Source organism: Trichogramma pretiosum, unplaced genomic scaffold (genome assembly GCF_000599845.2).
Source record: "Trichogramma pretiosum strain Unisexual culture from Peru unplaced genomic scaffold, Tpre_2.0 scaffold145, whole genome shotgun sequence".
Taxonomy (NCBI): Eukaryota; Metazoa; Arthropoda; class Insecta; order Hymenoptera; family Trichogrammatidae; genus Trichogramma; species Trichogramma pretiosum.
Window position 1 is genome coordinate 196,888 of NW_019640819.1, and position 25,678 is coordinate 222,565.

The 25,678-nt window shown below is 43.1% G+C and overlaps 4 protein-coding genes across 6 annotated transcripts in view; all 4 read right to left on the reverse strand.

Moving 5' to 3' along the window:
• The window catches only part of LOC106657162 (AF4/FMR2 family member 4-like), a 30,501-nt gene extending 26,670 nt beyond the window's left edge, over positions 1 to 3,831 (reverse strand). For both annotated transcript variants that reach the window (XM_014378516.2, XM_023462745.1), the window contains exon 1: positions 3,358 to 3,831. The gene's annotated coding sequence lies outside the window, so the exon portion shown is untranslated. The remainder of the gene's footprint in view (positions 1 to 3,357) is intronic.
• Positions 3,832 to 7,367: 3,536 nt separating this feature from the next.
• On the reverse strand, positions 7,368 to 18,184 carry LOC106656979 (urea transporter 1-like). Of its 2 annotated transcripts, XM_014378206.2 has the most exons (10): positions 17,926 to 18,184; positions 17,172 to 17,297; positions 15,359 to 15,478; positions 14,590 to 14,744; positions 14,371 to 14,512; positions 9,748 to 9,843; positions 9,524 to 9,671; positions 8,457 to 8,641; positions 8,155 to 8,319; positions 7,368 to 8,064 (listed from the first exon to the last, which is right to left on the reverse strand). In XM_014378206.2, the coding sequence occupies exons 1-10, from the start codon at positions 18,082 to 18,084 to the stop codon at positions 8,002 to 8,004; spliced, it is 1,359 nt and encodes a 452-aa protein (XP_014233692.1). In that variant the 5' UTR covers positions 18,085 to 18,184; the 3' UTR covers positions 7,368 to 8,001. The 2 variants fall into 2 exon arrangements, with proteins under 2 accessions (XP_014233692.1, XP_023318497.1); XM_023462729.1 differs by lacking the exon at positions 17,172 to 17,297.
• Positions 18,185 to 19,213: 1,029 nt separating this feature from the next.
• Positions 19,214 to 22,709, reverse strand: LOC106656943 (DNA replication licensing factor Mcm6). Its single transcript, XM_014378148.2, has 10 exons — positions 22,473 to 22,709; positions 22,246 to 22,389; positions 21,890 to 22,154; positions 21,612 to 21,814; positions 21,329 to 21,527; positions 20,722 to 21,252; positions 20,349 to 20,654; positions 19,942 to 20,269; positions 19,740 to 19,865; positions 19,214 to 19,662 (listed from the first exon to the last, which is right to left on the reverse strand). The coding sequence occupies exons 1-10, from the start codon at positions 22,562 to 22,564 to the stop codon at positions 19,421 to 19,423; spliced, it is 2,436 nt and encodes an 811-aa protein (XP_014233634.1). The 5' UTR covers positions 22,565 to 22,709; the 3' UTR covers positions 19,214 to 19,420.
• Positions 22,710 to 23,104: 395 nt separating this feature from the next.
• Positions 23,105 to 23,786, reverse strand: LOC106656884. Its single transcript, XM_023462665.1, has one exon. The coding sequence runs from the start codon at positions 23,746 to 23,748 to the stop codon at positions 23,173 to 23,175; it is 576 nt and encodes a 191-aa protein (XP_023318433.1). The 5' UTR covers positions 23,749 to 23,786; the 3' UTR covers positions 23,105 to 23,172.
• Between the last annotated feature and the right edge of the window lie 1,892 nt (positions 23,787 to 25,678).

The window sequence follows — 25,678 nt, forward strand, 5'->3', positions numbered from 1 at the left end:
TAATTCGAAATGAAATTTTGAATTTAGAGTCTAGATACGATATAAATTTACTTCGACAATTCGAAATGATGTTGAGTTCAATCAATTTTACGGAGAAAGTGGTAGTGTGAACTATGAATCGACCGAGGCTTGGATGACATCGCTCGATCCAATTTTAAAAGAATAAATACGAGCCCTGGAATAAAGTCCAGTCTGAAACGATACGTAATTGTTTCGGAAAGGCTGGTCTTACAATTACATTTGAACCGTTCATTCAGATAATTGAAGAAAATTGGGATTGGGAAGAATATGTTTCTATTGATGATAATGTATCAACATTTGGAGTATTAATATTAAGTGAGCAAGAAATAATTGCTGATATTTTTAATAAGAAACGGAAATTGAATGAGGAATCATCTGATGATGATGACGAAGAAGGATAAAAAAAGTACCAGAGAAATCGAGATTGAATAATATTTTATTAATTATGAGTATACTTTTATGCAGTTATTTTGCTTTAGCCACTTGCAAATTTAAGCGTGATAACGCTTTCGCATACTTTTTGTGTGGATACCAAAAATAAACGAAATGACTTACGATTACAACAGCTGTGACCCTACTTATACTTATACAATTATTTGGATTTAGCCACTTGCAGATTCGCAGACGAATGTACTCGCCATCTAGTGGCGGAGCTTATTGGCATTAATTTTTTCATATACTTTATATGCACGAATACATAAAATATAAATCAATTCTCAAGAAATTGATTTGGAAAAATTAATTTTCAATGCGAATGATTAAGTTTGATTACCGAGTTGAACACTTCACAAGAATTTTCAAACAAAGTATTTTCGATAAAATGCATTACCGTTTACGTTAATTTTAATGCCCGACTTGACATTAAATCTGCATTAAAATGACAGCTTTTTTCTAACAGAAATTGGAAAATGTCAGGAAAATAATTCTGGATAAACTTTGCACCGCGATCGCAGCATCGGAAAAAACAAAAAAATAAAATGAAAAGGTCACTCGCGAAAAATAGCAAATATCATATATACAATTTTGAGCGGCTATCGTGCGTCGGATATTTATAGCTAAGGACGCGAGGCCAAGGAGGATAACATACTCGATAATTCAGACCCGCAGCAGGCGAAATTTTAAGCTTCCTTCCCTTCCAGCTATCTCCTTCGATTGTGCGCCCATCGCCGTCTTTGTGAAAATTTATCGACTCGAGATTAGTAAGTTTAAAATAAGTCGCCGCCGCCGCGGCCTGCAAAGGAAAGCTCTGCGGATGCATTATTCAAAGGCAACGAGCTTTATGAGTTATATACACACACAGTCACGTATATATAAGGCCACTGCTGCCTTTGCTTCCACTGCCACTGCACCGCACCGAGGCACTGGATTGTGTCAAGTGTGTTTATCCGACGGCTGACGAAAACAAAAAGCTCAGTCGAGTATGCGCCGCGCCGCGCCACGACGACGATGACGATGTCACTTGTCTCGTTCAGCCAAGTATATATACACACACCGACTGACTGCCGCAGTGGATATATATACACGAACCGAGACTCTTTTTACCCCGCGCGAAGCCGTGTCGATAATCATGACGAGTCTCGTTTTTTACTCTCGCGATGCCCGAGTAAATGACATCTCCATCTATCCATCCGTCTCTCGATGTTCTATGAGCGGAGCGAAAAAGAAACAGGAGAAAAATAGAGAGCGAGAGAGGGGTGGAAAAAAAAGACAGTCGGAAAAGGAGGATGGACTTTGCGCGTCACGAATGAATTACAAATTGATTTCGATCTTCTCTCTGTTGGCTATTCTCCCAGATGAGAAAACTCGTTGCACCAAAGCAGAGAATACCGTATCTATATATCGCACGCCGTGTCCGCAGCATCCGCACGTACACAAACACAAACTGCTGCTGCTTCTGCAGCAGCAGCTAATGTATTTAAGTTACTCTAGTATGTAGATTGAATTTTCGCCTTGTCCGCCTCTCTTTCCTCCCTCTCTCTCCTTTTATACAGCGCCCAGCGCGCCACGCTGTTTTGTTATTATACAGCTGCAGCATTCGTTATATATGAAGGCATATGTTTTTTTTTCCTTTCCTTAAATATGCAGAGGTACCTCATTTTCGCGCTCGTTCATTTTTCATAAATCGTCGCGCGCGCTCGTCTTGTTTTTGTGTGTCCTTTCCTGTCGCGCTCTTTCGCTCCATTTTTTTTTTAATTTTCTCGTTAAACGAGATTTCCCCCGAAGCTGCATACACACGAACACGCAGATACACATAAGTGTAATTATTTTCACGCCCGATAGAGCACGCGGAGCTTTTAGCGCGAGGCAAAAATGCAGTGTTCGACTCTTTCATACATTACCCAGACTTTTTAATGCAACAGCAGCGGCAGCAGCAGTAGCAGCAGCTGAAGCAGAAGCAGCATCAGCATCATTTCATAATTGATAAAACAGCAGCCATAAATATATGTGTCTAGAGAGACTCTCTCTCCCGCACACCACTGCTGCTGCTGCTGCTTCTACTGTTATACGCTATACACGAGACAGCGTAAAAAAGTTCGGGGGGCGTTATATATTTTTTCTTCTGTCTCGCTTATTTATTTATCGTACTCTATATAATTATAATATACGGAAAAAACGGAGCATGTGTGTGTCTGTGTGTGGGGTCGATTCGTGTCAGACCTATAATACAATCATCGATTTTGAACGTACTACAAACCCAATGAGACGGTGCGAGTTTAAAAATATAATGTACATGGCACGACGACGATGACGACGACGACGACGACGTCGGGTGCGGGTAAATGTACGAGATAGATAGAGCTTTAATGATGCAAGCTCGTGTGCGTATATATAACACCGTAAAGACGGAGAGACCTCACGCGTCGTCGCTTAAGAGTATACGCCAGAGCCATTTCGAGCTCGTCTCTGGTTATACAAATTGGAGCTCTTGCAACAATATACAATTTCCGTGTTTATCTCTCGATATATAGTCGTGCGGACCGATCCATTAAGTTTGGTGGCGCGCGCGGCCGACGACGACGATTCAACGACTATATATATACGACATTTCGCATTATATTACCCTCGTTGTCGTCGTCATCGTCGTCTCTCGCAATAATCGTCAAGTCTCGACCATCAATTATACTTGCCCCGCCGATGAAAAAGTCGAGGAGAGAGAAAAATGAATATTCAACAAGTCTTAAAAGCTGCGCACCTGTCACAGCAGCAGTAAGATCCCCCTATAAAGCTTATATACTCCAAGTGGGAGGGGGAAAAAAGCTCCTTGTGCCACAAACGGAATGAATAATCGCCTGGCGCGCGCGCGGGGGAGAGAGTTGGGACTTTATACGTACTTACCCTCGTAATATTACACTGACAGCTGAGAAGTGTAACTAGTAGCGTTGCGACTGCGGCATTACGCCGGGACGTATATGCAAGAAGTAAGAACACGCGCACTTACGACTTGTGATAGCGATAAATAAAAAAGGAGATAATCTCCCGCGAACACCGATGCGGAAGGAGAGGTATAAAATGTATGAAGCTTTGACGCTGACCCGGCGTCATCGAATGATATACACCTGGCACCTGATCGAATAGTCACTTTACGATCTTGGTAATTACACTTGCACACACGCGTCGTCTTTGTGCCGAAGGAGCGAAATTCAGACGATATCGCAGGTCAAGCTCTTTATCCGCGGCACACGTGCACCCTAATCTCGTACAGGTACATAGGGTATTACATACATTTGTATTGCGCGCGCGTCAGTCTCTTTTTTCGAGCGATAACGCGCCGCACAGGCAGAGACAGACAGCGAGAACCGGCTCGTTATTACGCGCGAGACTTTCCGAACTGTACTGATGCTGGCCGTGCCAGTGCCGCCGCTGCCGAGCCAAAGCCAAGCAGAGAGAGAGAGAGAGAGAGAGTCGAGCTCCTGGGGGTTGCTCCGCGCGCGCACACAGACACGTATAGCTGCTGGTACCGACACATTTATATATCGCACGCGCGTTATACAGCCGCTGCTGCCACGAGCCTGCGTATCTACCTTAAAGCTCGATGCTGCTGCAAGCTCGTGTGCTTGCGTAGCCCCCCCCCCTCCCACTCTTCTCTCGCTCTTTCTCTGCAGGCAGGCAGGCGGGCCGATGCTGCTACTGGTACTGCCTGCTATTACTACTACTTTTACTATTTCCACTGCATACAGCAGCAGCAGCAGCAGCAGCAGCAGCTCTCACTGGGTATACGGAGAGATTCGGGGTATTGCTAACCACCCTAGGCGCTTTTCAGCGAGCACGGGTATAGTTTGCCAGCAGTAGGCAGGCAGGCAGGCAGCAGTGGCATATATAGTATATTATATACGTCACTGTGCAGCAGACAAAAACGCGAAACTTCTGCTGCTAGTACTGCCTGTGCTGTTATGTATAACTTCGAGTTATGATGAATTTTCCGAACGTTAACTCAAAAGCTCCTAGCTGCGCGCTGTCGGCTCGACTTCTGCCGCTGCTGCCGTGGAAGTCGCTTCGTGCAACTTTAAATATTCATCGAAACGTAAGCGAACAAAAAACGAAGAATAATAGGGAAGAAGGAGAGAACGGGAGAAGGGAAGAAAAAGTACGCTCAAAATGTATATCGAGTTATACGATGAGTTGAACTGCGCTGCTGCACAACCCTTTTTTCGGTGACCCGAATTTATGTATGGCAAATCGAATTTATTATATATATATCTATAGAGGTATACGATTGTTCGCAAGCATCGCTGCAGTATATAAACATCGGCGGCTACGTAACGCCGTGCGAATAATATACTTTTATCTCGCAAGCTCGTGACATACATGCATATAACGGCCTCAGCTCCTCTCGGCGCGCACGCGATCCGTTGAAAAAGTTTTCCATTAGCTGGCCCAGAGACGCACTCGAATTGCCAGGCTGTATATAGAGTGCATCGTCTCTCTCTCTCTTTCCCTTGTCTCTTACATACATCCACGTTGTCTGTATCAGTTTTCATAAAACTACGAATATCGATATCCGCACCACCGTAACGCCGGAGAGTACCCGTTGATGCCCCAATTATACGTAATACGAGAGAGCGCATAGATAAAGCGGTAATCGTCGATTAACAAAAACGAGGCAAGAAAGGATCAAATGCGACTTCCCCCCCCCCAGATTTTCCAGATTATCCTCCGAGTCCTTTCTCTCTATCTCTCTCCTCCATCGGAACACGTCTTTTGTATCGTATATACGTTCCGTGCAGTACCGCTGCTGCTGCGCAACGCAAGCTTCTGCTTCCACGCGTAGAGAGATTAACAATAGACAACACAAAGTAACTGCATTATAGATTAAAACGTCGAGGCTAATTAGATTGCGCCCGCGCCTCCGGCAGATAAGAGAGAAGAGTAAAGTAGAGAATCTCCTCCTATAGCTAGCTAGTTGTTGTTGCTGCTGCTAGTTAGACTAAAATATAATACGTACAACGCTGTACACCTCTGAACTCTATATAGCCCGGCGCTTGTGTATATTATAACAATAACAATATCTGGGCGCCGTTTCCTATACCTCTCCGACTCTCCCCCTCGTCGTTATAATAGATAAACTGGCGCTCGCTAGACCGTATACATAACGAGCCGTGCGTATGTCGACCTATTTTATATACGTACGTACGTGTACGTGTGTATAGGTATGACGCGAATCAAGCTCGGGCGCGCGCAAGCTCCCGAATGATTTTTCTCTCGATCTTCCGTGTGCAACAAAGGCTGATCGGGTGCCGCAGTGCAGTGCATGTATACGTAACTCGCGTATACGCGTGTGCCTCTCTTTTCCTTTTTATACTACAAGCAGCGTCAGAATCTATATATCGACGCGATACATTAAGAAATCCATAGCTTATGCGCTGTAGAGCTTTTCTCTCTCTCTCTCTCTCTCTCTCTCTTGCATGTTTGAAAAGCTCGTCTTCATTTTTTAAAAAAGCTCAGAGTCCGTGCTCCACTGCAGCTGCTGATTTGACCCGTTGAACCAAAAAAATAATACGATCGACATCGATTACTCGTAATAAATGGGCATGTAATAATTTCGTTTCTCTCTCTCTCTCTCTCTCTCTCTCTTTCAGTTATCTCTGTTCTCGTGTCGTGCATTGACTTTTTTTTTCATTTCGTGTATATCCAAGCCCGTAGTGTGCAGCTGCGCGCGGTTTACAACGAGGTAACGGGTGCTTCTGCTTCTCATTGGAAAACAATCGAGTATAGAGAGACGCGAACGATTGTTTGCTTTTTTTTTTGTCATTTTCTGCTCGTTCGTTCCGCACCGTGTACACACACAGTACACGCACACTTTTTTTCGGTATATACGACGTAGTCGTGTGCGCCTCGATGCGCGTAACGAGGCTTTTAACGTTTTCATTAGCACCGATGCTCGTCGCGGATTCTCGTTCGCAACTTCTCTCTCGCGTGTTTTTTTTTCAACCCCCTCGTTTATCGCGATTTATATCGGAGTTGGTTTATTAAACTTGAAATAACCGTAATACAGTTCGCACGTATTCATTTCTGCTATCAATGTAAATATTACAGTCTCGTTCTCATCATCATTAACGTCCTAATGCTTGCATTTATTTTTCGAAAATCTCTACAACTCTCGGAGAAACTTATGTAGTATTACATACGTCTTCGTGAAATCCTCGTTTTCTACTCAACGGAGCGTGACCCCCCGAGAGCTCGCGCGCTCAAAGGCGGGGCGAATATATAATTAAAATTACAGCGCTATACATTAGCGAGTACTGCCTCGTGCTGCCGCTGCGCCATACGGTCCAGAACTAATTACAAAACCGAGACGTAGTAATTACGCGTCGCTTAGGTACGCGCACAGGAACGAGTCTGGAATCTGACCTCCCATACCCACACGCCCGATCTATTTCATACAGCGAAACAAATTACGTCGACTTGCATATAATGCGTCGTACAGGACAAAAAAGCTCGCGATTAATAATTTAAGAGCTCCGAAGCCCGAAAACAACTGCAGTGCAGCGAAACAGCCGAGCTTTTTCGCGTCAAATACACCTGCATCGGAGTGGATATATGTATCGCATGTATTACGATGCTGCAGTAGATTGTATATTTAATGCGCCACAGGTTATATAGCCCGCAACACGGCCAACTGCTCGAGCATCGAAATAGCCGCGAGGCGGTGCGCGCGATACATTATACAGTCGCAAGAAGAAGCCTTGAGGGCCTTCTCGCCGCCGCGCGACTTGATATATTATACCGACTATCGTATATGTTATTTTATATGGACACGAGCGTTTCAACGCTCCACCACAATAACTACCGAAGTATAGCCCCGTGTTTGATTAATTGGAATTTTAGAAAGAAAAGACGAAGTGATATTTAAAGCTCGTACAACATTTATTTTTTTAAACTTAACTCGATTAATTAAGAAAAATAACTTAACTTGGAACGACTCGGGTAATTTTCGTATACATAACGCTTGGACACTAATGCAATGAAAAATTTCAAAATATCTAAAACTGGGCTTTGACTTATACAATTATTTTCATTTTACCACTTGCAGATTTGCAGTCTACGGCGCTAGTCATCTAGCGGTGGTATCTCAAAGCGGTATTCTCGTATTCAATGTGGTTGAAAACCATTAGATTTTAATTTTTTGGTCATTACAGGCCATTGCTATATAACGTTGAGAATTTCTACCAGGATCGTGTCACGCGAATGCTTACAATTATGTATCGTATCATTATAATGATTAATAGTTTCCGGAAAAAATCAGTCTTGCGGATACTCGTTCGTTCTTTCGTTTTTGGAATGTTTTTTTGGCGCGTCGCATATATAAATATCGACCCATGAGTATCGGTATTGTATTTTGTACTTATAATTATTTATCTATTGATTAAAATCATGAGCACAAGGTTTTGTTGCTGTGTTTCCTAGTTGAAAAAAATAATAATCCTCCTATAGGTAGTATTGTTCATGGCATTGTTTTTTAAAACATCATCGTCATCGTCATCACATCAGGGTGGCTTTGCCATTGAGCACGAGAATTTCCGGAGGATCGTCCATCTGGCTCAGCTGCGGAGAAAAAAGAAAGCAAATCGAGAAATATCATACTCGTTTCGAACAAAAATAAAATTGATATCTCTCGTTTTTATATATACATACCTTCTCGAGCTTCTCACGTCTGCGCTTGGCGAGATACTCGATTCTCTGGCCTTCGGGCGACGACATCGTCACGGGATAGGGAAAAGTGCCCTCGGGCGATCTGCCGAGGCCGATGAAGAGCCAAGTGGTCAGCACGAAGGGTATCGTTCCCACGGGAAGTCCGACCTGCGAACGTATACGTGTACGTATGTGTTATTAAACGTAGCCGCGCAACGACGACGACGACGACGTAAACAGATCGATATTATATTGGAGATTCTCGATTGTGTATTATATATATATAAGTACATGTGTATACGCACCGGAGCGAAGATAATCTGCATCACGTGCTGGATGACGCCGGTGCAGAGGACGGAGACTACGGTGGCGCAGGCCACTTGACCGTTGACGACGAGAAAGCTGCCGCCGAGACTGGCCGCCGTGAGGTAGGAATTGAAGCCCCACAGGCCGCGATAGACCGTGTCCAGGGGCGCGCCCATCTGGATTCCTGGGGAGTCATCGGTAATTATTCCTCAGGAAATTATTCCTAAATATTTGAAAGTCGTTCTTCTACTTATACGCTTATTTTCACTTTGCCACTCGTAGATTTACAGATTCGTCGCTATTCCCCATCTAGTGGCGAAGGCGTGAAGTTACATTATCTAATCTATGTAGGTTTTCGATGGAAAACTGCCTCGGCTTTCCGACGGCGAGATTTAATATTCCGAAATTTTACGCTTTCGCAGGGAAAAAATTGAAAACATAGGAATGTTTTTCAATCGAAAGATAAAGTTTTTCTTACGAACGAAAACTCTATTTTCCAGCGCGTTGCAAAGCGGAAAGTTCCCGAGCTACAAGAGAGATTAAAGTCGGCATTTATATCTTGGATATTTCGTGCTTCTCTCGCGGACAACTTTACGTGGCCTGTTTTCAAAATAATTGTATCATTCTTGTTTGTTCGCTTACATCCCAAACATGACTTATGAAATTATTTTGACTTTTCCACTTACAGATTTACAGATAATGCCAGAATCTGCCATCTAGTGGTGGAGACGTACATTAACAAATCCAGAATAGAACCACTCATCAAAAATATTGTAAAAACTTTCATTCATCAATCTGTGTAAGCAATTTCAAGCCATGACTTGACTTAGACAATTATTTTGACTTTTCCACTTGCAGATTTACAGATACGTAGGTACTCGCCATTTAGTGATGAGCTCACGAGTTATTGTACTCAAAGCGGTTGAAAGCTCGTCTAAATTTTTCGAAACATTTTAATCTGTCGTTTAAAATTTGCTTGCAATTGTGACAAAAATAAGGCCAATCGATGGTAATGTTTTTTTTTTGAATGGGCCTCTACCAAGGACAATGATGTACGTTAACTCACCGACTAGACTGCCACCGAGTGCGCCGAGATAGCCGAAGAGGCAGGTGAACGGCGAGTAGATGAGCACGCTGAGATAGATGATGGCGCCGAGCGCGACGTTGTCCACCACGAACAGCTGCGAGGCCGAGACAATCGAGCCCCGGAACACCTTCGACAGAAGAAGAATAAAGTTGTATAGACGATACCGACGAGTTTCAATTGTTTTATATACTTGTTATATTTACCATGCCCCAGTCAGGACTCGTCGCGGCGTTCATGACGAGTGTCGTCACGTTCTCGACAATGGCCAGTTGCTCCGTCGTCCCGTTGGCTGCATCGTTCTTTGTATAGAAAAAAAGGCAGCGTGTATCGTATTGCGAGCTTTCGGATAATACCGCTAATGCCAATCTTTGTTCATCGCCAAGGCCAATAACGTCCCGGCGCGTCGACTCTCGCGATTGATTTATCGGGGTAAATGCGAAAATAACGCTGATTTCGTTTGGGAAAAAAAGCATGCCTGGAATTCATAACAAAAGAGAAATCCGCAGAGAGAGAGAGACGAGAGAGAGAGAGAGAGAGAAGCTTCGCTGCTGCAGTAGAAAAGCGCGAATTCATGCCCACTACGCCACGTTGTTGTTTGATTGGAAAACGAGCGTGTGAAACGCAACACTGCCGCCGCCGCTTCTGCTGGTAATTACATCGGATGAAAGCCGCGCTGCTCGTGCCTGCAGTGAATAGTTATAACGGTGCTCGACACATTGATGACATTTTCTACCCTTTACGCACGGATTTTCCGACCCTTTTTTTCAAAACATTTTGTACTTTGTTCGTCGAGTGAAAAAATTTCAAGTTCGTGCGGGTTCACAGGATGAAAAGGTTTGCGGAATGCGATCTACATTGGATAAACTGCCGTATAATACACGTTGTATAATAATGCTAAATATCTCTTTCCCAAGATCGTATTGAAATTTTTCTTCGTTAAAATAATTAAGCGCGTTAGTCACTTATAATTATTAAGCACGATTAGAAAAAAAATCTCGAGGAATAAATAGAGGGGTCCTCCTTGAGATAAAGGTCGATACGATTATATTCTTTGAGCTATCTTACGTGCACAATAATAGATAGATTTTTAAATTTATGGTTTTGAAATCGCAATTCTGTTTCCCCGTCGTAACCACAATTTTCACGCGAAAGAAACAATTCTCTCTGATTTTCTCGCAATTTCTCTCCCACATAACTCGTTTCTCTTTTTATTGTTCTAATTTTTCCGAAAGTTAATTTCGTAAAATACGATTCTTCTCCTTTTTTTATATTTTCATATACATACATAAAACGCATCTCTGCAATTTTTATCACTCTCATGGAAAAAGCTCGCTCGCGCTCGGCCTTTTAACTCGAAAACAAAACGGAAAAATGGTGTACATTTTATCTCCCTCTCCCTCTCTCTCTCTCTGTGCATAAAAAAAAGCGCGCGCGCGTAAATCTCGACTGCTCGCTTGCGCGCGCGAAGCTTTTTTATGTGTCTATTTCTCTGTCTTTCTCTTTCCCTACGCAAGCTCGCCTAGTGTCCTGTAGTGTGCGCGGTGCAGCGATGCGTATACCTTTTGCCATTCAAATGTCATAGCGTTCATATTTCCTCCCCCGATGCTGAAAGAATATAGCCGCGGAGTGAGAGAAAAGCGTAGCTCGGCGAGGCCAAAAAACAAAGCCGCTCGCTCGCTGCACTACACACATACACACAGCTCCTTCGCCAAATACAAAGAGAGGAATAGCGGTAGTGGGTACGCAGATATATATAAACGTATATAAATACGTAGATATACAATACGAGGCGAGCGCATTATTTCCATCGCGCAACATTGCACGTGTATAATAATAGTTGTTTGTATAGTACAGTCGCATAAAGCTCGAAGAAAGAGACAAAGGGAGGAAAAGTTTCTGTCAATGCTTATCATCGGCTCTCTCGCGCGTGCTTATCAAAAACGACACGTATAACGGACAACGATCGACATTTGCGCAATTTATATTCATCGAAATTAAAATTGTCCTCGGCTCTCCCGCGACGACGATGATGCGTTGCATGAATCGTCGAGTGGCTCTCTCCGAACCGACAGCTGCTATCCCTAGATATATATATATATGCACAAAAGCCTCGCGCCATTGTCCACTCGGCCGCCGCATCTCCGAGGGCCGCAAAGGGCTTCGAGCTCGCGCCTTGACGAGCTTATCCGGACAAGTCCTCGACCGGCCACTCGCATACATAGACCGAGAGAGAGAGAGTATATAAGTACAAGCTGTTGTGTGTTCGTGGCTGCGGTTAAGCTCTGCGGCAAGCAGCAGCAGCAGCAGCAGCAGAGAGTCTCTGCTCGAGAGCCACACACACGTTGCGTTGTAAAGCTCAAAGGTGCATGGAAGGTAAAGGGACGGGGGATGGGGTGATCACTTTGTTTTCTCGCGTAAGCTGCTCTCGGAGGAGGGAGTCTCGGCGACACTGCTCCGGGTGAAATTTCAAAGAAAGCGAGAAATACGTCTCCCGGGTAGAAAGCGTCGAATTCGGTATATAGCACGTATGTAACGGGCAGATTAGCAAGCTTGCGAGCTCTGCCTGCCGCAAACACACACACACACGAATACACATATTCAAAGAAACGAGAAACGGGTCACGCGCTGGAACTGCTGGTATATTATACCGCACTGGGTCGAATCGATCATTCCTTTTCCTGACTGCTGTAGCGATCATTAGGAGAGAGAGAGAGTTCGACACAAGATATACCGTATGCTATATACATAGAGTCGAGTCGAAAAATCACGCGTCCGAGCGAATCGCGGAAAACAATAAAACATCGAGATCTCGAGTGCTGCTCGTATACAGCGCTCGACGAACTATAAAGAACAAAGGGTATAGTAGCGAGGAAATAAAGGGCGCTCCCGCTGGTGGAAAGACAAAAATGAGCGTCGATCTAATACACGAGCTGCAGCACAATCTCTTTCTCTCTCTCTCTCTCTCTCTCTTTCAGGCTTACACTTGAAAAGTTGTTAGCCATCGCGCGTATAGGCGTAAGAGAGCTGCGAGCTTTACTCTGCTTTATCTCCTATTATTAAGATGGAGCTTAACTCTGTACAGTGTACGTAAACAAGAGCGAGCCTCGCGCACTGGTGGCAGCAGCGGCGAAAAAGAAAGAGAAGAAGAGAGAAAAGAAAAAGCACACCACCGCACACCGCGGTCATCGAGGTCGTCGTCGTCGTCGTCATGCATGTAAAAGCTTGCGCAAGCTCTTTCTTTATTTTGCCCCAGCCTCGCACATATTATGCAGCACATTATTTTGCAGTCTTGTGTCGTGAGAGAGAAGAGAGAGAGAATGTATATTGACACGATAGAGCAGGCAAGAAGAAGAAGAGGAAGAAGAAAAAAATCATTAAGATGACCAGTCGCTCTTGTGTAGTAAGCGCCACACAGTGGAGAGAGAGAGATAACAGACATATCGTTCCTCGCTCGGCTATGCGACAATAATAGCTCTCGTTCGACAATCGCGCGTCCCCGCAAATTTTCCACGGATTTTTTCAGCCGCGCGAGATTTTCATGCACACATAGCGTTGGGAGGTCGAGCTCTCGCGACTAGCGCGCGGAGATTAATTGAGAAAAAAAAAAGAGAGAAGAAAGAGAAAAGCGTCGTTACACGCGCGCATCTCAAGAGCGTGTGCTCTATGCTGCTGCTACGTACGCTTGGCTATAATTTCCTTTTGGCTTTACCCGAGCACAAGCGGAGAGAGCCGCGCCGACCAACTCCCCCTGGAGAGCGCTCGGAGGCTGACCTACATCAGCGGCGGCGGCCTGTGCACTGCACTGCACCGTCGCGCGCGACCAACCAAGTCGACGAATGACGGAGAGAGAGAGAGAGAGAAAAAAATGAGAGACGTCCAGTGTATATACACCTGTGTCAGATATACGTAGCCCTGGTATAGCACGCATCCTTATCGTGTTTATATAGACCGGTTGGGTAAAAAAAAAAAATGATGCGTATTTGTTTGTCCTAAGGTTTGCTGTGGAGAATGTCGACGGTTGAATTAGACTTTTTGAGCTTGCGGCGATTCGTGCATTCTTCCATTCGTTTAAAAAGTTATTCGGAGCGTATATAGCAAATATGTCATTGTCGTCGCGACGTAGAATTTTTTTAAACCGACGTAAGCGTTTCAAAAAGTTTTAAGCGATAAGCGTAACGAGAAAGTTTCAACTTTCCCCTGAATTAATTTTAAAACTACTAAAACTTTGTTATTCAGGGATAAAAACCTTTAATTTTACCCTAGTTACAAGCGCAAGCTTAGAAGGTCTAATTCAACTTGCCTTGCATTTTTTTATTTTTAATACTTGCCAATTTTCTATTCCCCTTTGACATTAGGATTCTCGTCAACGCTGCAGTGTTACTCGGGATCTTTAATTTAAAAATTATGCTGCGCTACGGTAAAGACACGAGGTGAACAAAAAAAAAACGAGCGTCATAATACGGGTCTGCGATTTCATTTAGACCCAACGGAGAGGAAACAAAAGAGTTGCACGAAAAAAAATTAAAAAAAAAAGAGAGAAGAAAAAAAGGTGAAAGAAAAGAAAAGACAGAGAGAGAGAGAAAATAAGGCGTCGTCCGGGGTAATTCCGGAACCGTGCGGCAGTTATTACACGGCTGCAGAAATTCAATGCGACGCGTAAAGAGTTGCTACAAAGCGGTAGTGTCGAGCCGAGTTACACTAATCCCTCTCGTATAAGTATAAATGTAAAACGTGATCTCGCGTAAAATTTCAATTATCACGCGCGGCACGCGTTTCCATATGGGGATTTTTTTACGCCACACACACACACACACACACACACTTACCACCAATGCTGCAGCGGCTGAAGCCAGATTAATGCGGTCCTGGGCGTTCTTGAGTACGAAGAGAAGCAGCAGCTCGGCCAGATTGAAGGGCATCGTGAGGCAGGGGTAGCTGCCGTGACCGCAGCCTCGCCAAAAATACGCGCTGCAGCAGAATCAGCGTGTAAAAAAACAGTATATACGTCGTTATGTAATTGTAAAATTGCTGCAAGATGAACTTACATAAAGACGACGCAGAGCAGAGCCAGACTTATGCTGAAGCCGTCGAATCCCGGCGAGTAGACTAGAGGAACGAAGGTGTACGAGACCGAGCCGAAGATCAGCGGATTGAACACGGCCAGGCCGTTGTCCAGATTGACTTTCGGCTCTCTCAACAACTGTACACGATCGATGAATCAATCGTTAGTACGGTGCATATTTTCCTTTATTTTTCTTTTCATTCATAAGTAACGCTAAGACGGCGGCGTAGGCGGAATTGAATTAATCGAATGCTCGAGCAGCTCAGAGTCATCATCGTAGTTGTCGCGCTCTACTCGTAATTCTCGTCGACACACGATACTCTCGCGCGGAAAAGAAAACGGAAGCGCGCGAGCATCTCGTTGTAGTACTACATAACATAACATACGTATCCGAGGAACGAAATTCGATCCAATAAAACCCAAGAGAGAGTCTAACGAGCGTTGACCTTTAATAGGCTCCTCTATAATAATTCGTTTGTTCACCCCCATTTTCTTTTCTTTTTCTTCTGATTGCCGAGTTGCTCTGTATCAACTTCCTCTTTCCGCGCACTCGCGGCGTACGTCGCGGAAAAATTGCAAGAAACGATCGCGCGCGCGCGCGTTACGTACGTATCAAAACTCGGTATTGAAAAACGAGTGTATCACCGATCGCGCGCATAGATAATAAAGATGCCTCGAGCAACTTACTTATGTACACGCGCCGCGCGCGCGAAACAAGTAGAGCGTGTATCATCGCTGAAAAAGGTACTTACTATGGATATCAGGTGTCCGAGGAAACCAGCCGCCGAGCAGACTGCGAAGGTGGCCGGTGCCACCGATATCACCGATCCCATTAGAATCACTCCGCTTATGGGATTGTTGGCGAATACGCACTTGAAGAAATGAAAACACATGGACGAAAATGAGATTCCGATGCATATATATATAAGAGAGAACCAAATGTAAACTAGGCTACGAGGTATGTGTGTATATGCGTCGAGTGGCATTGGGGCAAACTGCACACGCGACACACCAGCGGAGCAGGTGCAATACGTAACGCCGGCCATGCGGACCGAGAGAGAGAGAGAGGCCTGATTTCTAATCACACGAGCTACGCACGGCTCGTGGTGGTTCTCAATGTCCCCCCCGGCTCGTTAGAAAGTGAAAAATAGCAGCGGCGGCACGGTGTAGTGTGCCGCAATTATGACGCGCGCTTCGCCTTTACATAATGCACACGCGCACACGCGTGCAGTTTTATTTCATTGGTTGCCGATCGACGCGAAGAGCTGTTCCGTCGCGAAAAATACACATTGTATATCATCGAGCTCGTGCGGAGGAGACCATAAAACGGCGATATCGTATAGTAACGACTCCGACTAGATACACGCCGCGGTTGCGGATGATGAGTTGGGAAAATGACGAGCGCGCGCGGGTACACGATAAGCATCGCGCGCGACTATTAATCGTTAACGATTTTTCTTCTTTTTCTGCCTTGCTGCCGATTCTTTCGTGATCGCGATCGGCAAACAGAACCCGCGCGAGCTTTTATGACGATTGCAATTAGCGCTGCATATGATCATCTCTCTGTGTATAACGCTGCGATAATCCCGAAAGAATCGCGCGCGCGTGTGTATAATTTACACGATTTATTGTCAATATATGCCGAGAGATTTGCGCTGCGAGGAATAATAGCTCGAGCTGCTAATAATTATTCAGTGCGTTTCCGTGATATAACGATCCTGTAATCGTTTTTATACCGGCGCTCCGATAAAATCGGCGATTCAATTTTTTTTCATTTTATGCGCAATAATCTCGGCCCAAATTCGCCTCATTACATGCTTATAAAGCGCAACGAACCAAAAATATAAAAAAAAAAATAATTAATTAATCCGTAACGCTGATTTATATACGTCAGCGCGGTGGTTTACGTATAATTCGTCCCATGCGCATATAGAGACTCGCGACGACGATTTAACGCCAGATCTACCTTGTCGCGCTGCCGACACACAAACTACGCGCACGGGCGCGACACATTACCAACGCCATAAACGATTAGCACCGTACGTACACGCACGAGCAAATTTTTACGTAAGGCTCGAACGAGCGAGTTACTCAATGCAGCTGCGAGCTGCAGATATCACACGTTTTTTTTTTTTTTTCTTTAATATCGCGCTTTTGTCTCTCTCGATATAATCAACGGAGCGCGTTCCCCGAGTCGAAAAACTTCCCAACCCGCCGCGTCGGAGCTGTCGATAAAAATCGATGAAATATAAAGGACATTAGCATTTTCAATGGCAAAATAAATAACTGTGTAGCAGGCTCGCTCGGTGTGGCGCGTGCATTGGAATTGTTAATCAGCTCGACGGCTGCGGCAGCGCCTCGTTGCATCACTATAGCAGTCGGTACAACGTAAGCTTGTTGTTTTGGTCGTTGGATTGTTTGTTGGCGAAAATCGCGACGATGGAAAAATAACAACCGAGAGGGAATGGAGAACCACGTGGTTTTTCATCGCCGTGTGCGCGCGCTTGCCACGAGTTCGTTCATGTTTGTACCGTGGATTATTGCAGGCGAGAGCCGTGTACGTACCTGTGAGAAGCCTCGCACGAACGCCACGATGACTTTCATCGCGGTCCAGCCGGGCCCATCTTTCGTGGCGAGGTAGTCGCGCAGCAGCGGACAGTCGCTGCCCAGCGTCGCGAAGTTGCCATTTACCTGTACGCGTATACGGTGCATCGTTATAAACTTATTCGACTGATACAGACGTGGGGTAATTTTCGATATTTCATTAGCGTGAAATTTGTATTTGTGGCATGCAACCGATTTTGTCCGTGGGAACGGTTGCTTTAAACACTGACATTCGTTAATATGGTTATTTGTTGATGCGACCGCGACAAAAAAAAAAGTAGAGTTTCTCGGATATTCCAATCGACCGATGCAAAACAAATTCATTCGCCAATGATAAGCTCGTATAATAGCCGCGAGTTTATCGCTCGTTCTGGACCTTGCGAAAGAGCTTTTCGTGCATGTATAATGTTATATCATGCTCGGCTTGAGCGTTATTGACCGGCGATTGCGATTTCAACTATACTCGATTGAAAGAATGAAAATAAAAATAACAAAAGCAAAAGTGAAAATCTCACGAAACGAAAACAAACTCGCGTGCGTTACCGATCTCGCTTCGACGCGCGCACTCGCACGCACTTCCGCTCGAAAAAATCAAACAAAGTTCACAAAACACACACACACATTCGAGTTTGCTGCTGTTGTTGTTGTTGTACACAGGGCACGCGCGCGCGCGAGCGCAATCGAGAGATGAAAAGATTACAAAATAGTACGCAACTGTCTGCTTGTGTAGTCGGTAAGGCACCCTTTGCATCTCCGGTTGCAGCTCCTGCTGCTCCTGTTGCTGCCGATTATCGTACTCCCGATCGTCATCGTTATTGTTGAGCCTTTGGTTCTGCTGTTGCTGCTGCGGTAAGTCACCGTTGATCGACACCATGATCCGGAGTCGTTCTGTATCATGTACAACTACTCGTTGGCACTCGGAAGAACACGGGCTCCGGCAACCACCCGACTATATCGGCATCTCGTTATATATTAAATGTACCTCCTGCAGCTTCTCTTACACATATCTTAGATCTCTCTCTCGCTCGCTCGCGTGTACTCGCGCCTCGATACATGTATGTGTGTATATTGCATGCGTGCATATATATATGTTCGTGACGTTTTTCTCTCTCGCGAGAGCGCAATGCTCCCCTACTTTTCTCTCTCTCTCTAGATTCTGCAGCATGCTGCTATATAACTCGGGCACGCCGATACATGTGCGACAGAGAGAGACAGAGAGAGAAAGAGAGAGAGAGAGAGAACTAACCGGCGCGCGATATGTGCAATTATTAACGCTAATAAACATAAACGTGGTGCGCGCGGCGCGCCGTATCGGCCGGGCGCAAAAGCCGATATAATAAGTACTATACTAAATGCGTGGCGAGCGAAAGTGGAGACGAACAATCCGAAGATGAGTAACGATGTATTTTAATTAGCGCTGGAGCAACAGAAACAAAAAAAAAACAGAGAGAAGATTGTCAAAGGCCTCGCAATAGTGACTCTTCCCTTATCGCGCGCGTATCGCCCCGCGTCGACTCTCCTCTGCGCAGTGCACGCGATGATCATATTGTTTTGCGCGAGAATCGTTCATTATTTTTGAGGACAGATTTTTTCCTTCTTCCTTGGCGTATATATAACGACTCATTTACGTTTTAATTATATAATACAATACAAAGCGAATATATAAATACGCACACGTGCGTGTCGGTGCGTGCGAGCGCGAGAGATCTCGTTACTCGCTGCTCGTATTTATCGAGGCTGATTTATTGGAATGTTTTTAATTATTCAGGCGCGTGCCGCGTTGTGCGCGCAAAAGTGCTACGCACGCAACGTTAACTGTCAAAGTTGCGTTCGCGCGGGACTTTCAATGACACAAAACCTCTCCTCCCATATGCACCGCTGACAAGCCGCTGATTGAGTATTATATATATAATAAATTGCGATATTGCACGCCGATTACACGTTTTTTTCTTGTTTGGTATCTCGTAATTACCGAAGGTTTTAATGAGTGGAGATTTAGAAAATTGAAAATGTATAAAAACTTACAGTTTAATTCTCAAAAGGCACTTAACAGCTACTAAAAAATAAGAGAGAGAAAAACTTAACGTAGTTTTAAAAAAGTCCATTGTACACAACCAGTTTCGCTAAATTTCATTAAAAAAAAAAAAAAAAAAAAAAGAAAAGAAGACAAATTCTCAATTTACAATTACAATTTTTTTCTCTTTTTTTTTCTATTCCACGACGTAATTGGGATGTACGACCAGCATAGGATCGTCCTCGTCCTCCTCCAATTTCTCTCTCATCGATGTCAGCGGAATGATGACCTGATCCGTGTAGATCAGCCTGTCGAGGATCTTCTCGATCAGCACCTTCCTCTCCAGTAGTTCGTCCTCCGACTCGATCTGATCCTGAATGGCGTCCAGATACCAAGCCACTAGCTCGGATTTTCTCAGGGCTGATTTTTCGCTGTCCTCTGTAAAAGTAAATTGGCGTTTTTGTAATTTCGTGCGTGAAAAGTAAAATATAAGCTTAATTGCAAGCATTGATTACCGCTCTCTTCAAATTGTTGTTCCTGAGCTCTCATGTGTAGAATAATGAGATTCGACAGATTTTTATACTCCTCGTAAGACATCGTGAGCTTTTTGGTTGCTGGGCGCTGAGATGCTTCTGAAGCAGCTATAAAAGCAGTTCAACAAAATGAATATAAACCACTCTAACAATTATCTTATTCAATTGAAAAACAAAATTTTACCGTCATCATGGTCAGTCTCCATAGCATTGAGTCTTTCCATCGCTGCAGGTGCTTCGTCGTCGTGTAATTCTTGATTTTCACCTGCTGCATCCTCCAAATCGATATCCGGTTGTTCGACGCGAACTATGCTCTTGCTCAGTAATCGTCGCGCTTCTCTCACGTGTCTCTCGGTCACTTCATCTTGACACTCCAATTTAGCCAAGGCCTCCGACAAACGAACCAAACTTTCCAATTGCCTCACGGTTACACGCCAAGTTGCTTTTTTTCCTCCCATACCTTCTCTTTGTCGCAAATTGGTATATGTATTTATTAACATTTCTCCAGCGGCCTGAAAAAAGCGATTCAATTTGTTACATAAAACTTATTTATAAAAATAGAAATTCCGATTAAGGGCTTTGATTGCTTACCCCACTGATGATCGGTTTAAAGTGCTTAGCAAAGCAAATATATCGTAGAATTTCTTGCTGGGTATACAGAGTGTCAATTGTAACTAGATTATTGCTATGTAAGTCGACGATTTTTTTGGCAATCGCGTTATCAATGATCTCGTTGCACTCGTCAATGAGGATAAAAAAGAGATCAAATCTCGACATAATTGGCGCAGTTAATAAAACATTTTGTTGCAAAGATTTCGATCTGTCATATCGGCCACCGATCGGATTTGCAGCTGCTAAAATGGATGTTCTTGCATTTAAGGTAGCTCTTACTCCAGCCTAGAAAAAAATTAATAATTGATTTTAGTAATAGAACTATTGTAATAAAAAATATAAATATGCTTACTTTTGCAATAGATATCGTTTGTTGTTCCATAGCTTCGTGAATAGCTACTTGATCTTTTGGATCCATTTTATCAAACTCGTCTATGCAACAGATACCATTGTCAGCCAACATCAGTGCTCCAGCTTCAATAACAAAATCTGATGAATCTTCATCTCTGACTACGGCAGCAGTTAAACCTGCTGCACTAGAAGCTTTACCCGATGTGTAAACAGATCTTGGAGTAATATCTGCAACTTGTTTGAGAAGTTGCGACTTGGCAGTACTTGGATCTCCAACGAGGCAAATATTTATATCGCCTCTCAATGTTGTACCTTCAATTGTAGTTTTTGGTACACCTCCAAACAACATGAGTAAAACACCTTTTTTTACCTCATCATTTCCGTGAATAGCAGGGAACAAACTTGCAACTAAATTATTGTACAAATTCTTGTCTTTACTCATATCGTATATTCTGTTCCATTCATCAGTAGACATTTGTTTCTTCATTTCTTCTTGATTTTCACAGTTCAGTCCAATATCTGTTCCTCCAAACTGCAAAAATTTTACAATTGTATTATAAAGATATGGAATTTGAAGTATAATTTAAATAAAGAAGAAAGATATTCACCCTTGAACTTGTAGGCGTTACACTGCAAGCAAGGAAAGCCATTCTGTAATTCAAGTCTCTGACACCAAGAGATTTTAGTCCTCTGACCCCTTCACCTTGTTCTCCTTGTTTGTGTCTTGATCCTAGCTCAGCTTTGGCACCTGGCATCGATATAGAGCCAACATCAGGTACTACAATTAATGTTCCCGTAAAATCATATCTAAACAAAGATGTTTAATGAATAAAATGTAACTTTTACTGTAGAGAAAGTAATATATACATTCATTGAGATATAATGACTCACCGATCTCCAGCTTGAATTGTTTCAACAGCTTCAGCTCTCAAAATAACCTCAAGTGAACGAGGGATACAACCTCTGGGTAATTCTTCTTGTGTTTCCTGAATTCTAACTTTTTGGAAGTCAACAAATTCTGATTCATCAATGTTCAACAAAAATCTTCTTCTATTACTGCACACAGGATTGACACAAATTGTCGGATTGGTAAACTAATATTTAATATAAATAAACATATTAGTTCATTATAAAAAGATGTAAACTTATAGATTATACTTTATACTCACTTTAAATTGTTGCTCAACATTTTTAATAACTCCATTACAATCAAGACACAAGAAAGTTCCTGACACTAGCTCTGGATGAACAGGGTGGGTACGTACAACTTGACCCGATATACGAATGAGAGTACCAATTTTGGAGGTAGTAAGTTCACGGAGTTTGTGTCTTGTGGGAACATCAACTAAACTCAAGTAACATTCTTTGGGCTTTGTTAATCCTGCTTGATCCTTCACATAATTTGTTACAGCTTGACACAAGAAAGGATTGACCCTGCAAAAGAATAAATATTATTATAATCTAGTTATCAATTTAATAGAAATAAAATAATTATTGAATCTGAAAGGCTTGATTTGTTACCTACCTGTAGTATTCTTCAATCAATGACGTTGACAAAGCTTGATTGTATTTTTCAATGTCTTCAAATGACACTTCCAAGGTGCTACGTTCAGGGCTAACCAGATCCTTGGCTTTTTGAAGATATTTGAGAACTCCATCATCCTTATACCTACCAATTTGCAAGATATAAAATGTATTATATAAAATAATTATCAAGCATAGCAATTAAGTTAAAAAAACAATCAATCTCACTCTTCGAGGAATTCTTGAAACAACTTTTGACACTGAGTTCCCACGTCGTCGCGCACCCTCGACTGTCGCGCAACTTGATCGCCGAAATCCATTACGTCGATTAAAAAAGTAATTAAATATAAACAAGTTTTATTTGTATATCGCAACGATAAGGCACACGATCAGAAAATCAACGAACGCGAGCCCAAAACAAGTTTCACTTGCAGGCACGATTCGATGCTCTCTCTCTCTGTGTTTATACGCGAGCGTTGCACGACTCGTTGTTTTGGCGGGAATTCTAGTAGACGCATGATCCGCCGTTGCGGCAGACTATGCCGACAGTCGGCAGGGTAGAGTACTACTGTCACGGCGGTAGAGACCGCCTGTAACGACGGATAATACAGCTTTGTCTGCGATATTCAAATTTTTGTGGCAGTGATCGTGATATAATTGTTGTTCATTTATCTTCATTTATTTATAAAAATTGTACATTATTCAAGAATAATCGCTTTTTTTCAACAAATTTGAATACATTTTTTCCATATGATGAAAACTTGATAACAGTGTTTAAATAATACATATTGTTTTAATAAACATAACAATTTTTTCTGTACAATAACGTCATTAATACTACTTAATACCTTTTTGTTTAACTTTACGTCATGACTTTGACCATTATTTTGACAAACGATGGCAAATTTCAACATTTAAATCGAAAAATCTAATCGTGTACTTGTTCTTTTGCTACTTCTTGTACCGGCGTCACTTTTATGTGTTTTTCATTCAAATTTCCAGTAACGCTGAGCACGTCCTCGTCGAACAGATAGCGCAATTCGGTTTTGTCCAAAAATGCTTTAACCGAGCACACGTAGCTGTAGCCGTGTTTGATTATCGTTTTGAACGCCAAATCGTCCAATTTCAAGGTTTCGGTGCAGATACGATATTCAGGAGTTATGTCCGTGCTGAGCAAGTAAGGATCGTTCGAAGTTACGAAAACGAGACCTTTTTTGGTGGTCGGATCGACGACGATCTTGTACGTTGCCAACGGTACCGGACATTGGGGTCCGTGTTTATCGTAATACAAGTAAACGTTCTTCGGTATTTTGGGGGTTTTCTCATCGGGGTAATGCAATCGTTTGTACGAACCAGTTATTACGGTCAAGTCTTTGTGTAAAGTCGTCGCCATATTTCGTACGTAGCTCTCCATTATCTCCCAATTGTGTTGATTGATTGAATTCCACTGCGGAACTGTGTTGATGTACGTGTAAGTAGCGAGTCCCTCCGGCACGTAAATCATGTCGCGCCTCGGCGCCAAGTGTCCTCGATCCAGCAGCAGTCCCTTCTCTTCGTTTTCCTTATTTTTCAGGGGGAACTGCTCCTTGAGCGACTTACGCTGCTCCTCGGCGTAGTACATCTTGTGCAGAGAGACTCGATGGTGCTTGTGAGGTTCCTGCACGAAACGTCCCGGATGGGCCTGGAAAAAGGTATTCCAATCGAAGGGTTGAAGCGCGTACTTGGTCGACCGGTGTAAGCGACTCTTCACGTATTTGGTCAACTGGGCCTTCGAATTGTGATGAGCTTCCAAAACGATGACGAAGCCGTTGCTATCGTCGGTTTTGAAACCAACGTCGAATCGATCGATGGTTATCTTCGAAATTGTTTTCGAACCCTTCGATACATATTCAGATCCGGGAATATTCAAGCACGTTAAATCTTCGAAATGATACTCGTGCTCTGCGTTTGGCACCGTAGACTTGAACGTAGTTCCGCACTCGCAGGTAAACTCGTGGTACTGACCATCGAGTTCTAAAAATCTGTTATCGACCCCGGAGCATACTAGATAAATCTGATGTCCTTGATCGATTACAATTTTTCCATACGAGTCTGGATAAATGAGTTTGTTGTGATTCGAGGGATCGACGATTAAGGCATGCTCGGGTTTCATGCTCCTAACATCGATTGTGCATTTTTCCTTTTTTGCGCAGGTAGATTGTTGTTCTGATGTTCCTGGTTGCACTGAATGTCCAGAATTGTCTGGTTGTACTGGATGCCTATCTCCATTTGGTGCCTTAGTAGTTGTTGTTTTTACAGGTTCCACAGGTTTTTCAGGTTGCACTGAATGCTGACTTCCACTTGGTGCTTTAGTAGTGGTTGTTTTGCCTGGTTTTACTGAATGCCCTGGATGTCCACTCGGTGTTTTAGTAGTGGTTGTTTTGCCTGGTTTTACTGAATGCCCTGGATGTCCACTCGGTGTTTTAGTAGTGGTTGTTTTGCCCGGTTTCACTGAATCCTCTGGATGTCCACTCGGTGCTTTGGTAGTGGTGGTTTTGCCAGGTTTCACAGGATGCCCTGGCTGCCCACTCGGTGCTTTAGTAGTAGTTGTTTTTCCAGGTTTCGGAGTAGGTTTACGCTATAGGAATAATATAAAATAGACAGTCAATTTTTTAATTCGAATTCAAATGTTAAATTTCAATTGGTACTCAATAAATACTGACTTTGGTTGACTTCAATTGTAATGATAATCCAAGTATGCAAAAAAATAAAATAACGATATACCAAATTTTAGCAGTTTTCATTTTGAAATTCATAGAATGTATTACGAAGAAAAAATTTAAATTATCGATAAAAATTTTGCAGACACTCGCTTTTCGAAGTTTTCCTCGAAAATAGGAAGAACTAACGTGAGGTATACTAGTTTTAATACAGCTTTACTTCGTGAAAGAATTTTTATTGACAGTTGACAACTTACTGCGAGATTATTACTCGAATGACATCATTTTTTCATTAACCCATTAACGCGCAAAAGTGCAATTTTGTGCATGAATTTTCCGTTGTAAAAAAATTATAGATAAAGTTAAAATATTTTCTTGAAAATCCACACCCAGGGGTTTTTGAGTATGCTCTTTCAGTATCCGGTGTTATTTTTGCGATAAATAAACATTATCATCGTTTATTTTGCCATTAAACACGAAAAACGTGATTTTTTGACTCAAAAATTTTTTTCAAAGTCGATTTTCTACCTTGCCTTGCCTTCGGAGGGTTCCCATAACACCAGAAATCGTGCACTTTTTCTCTGAACCTTCGAAAAATGCGCTGCCGCGATTTTTATCTAGCCCCTATATTTCTAAAATGGAGAATTTATACCGAGCAGTGGTATAAAAATTCACTCATTTTTTACTTAGAACCTATTTTACATGCGCTAAATATGAACTCAAAAGTACAATTTG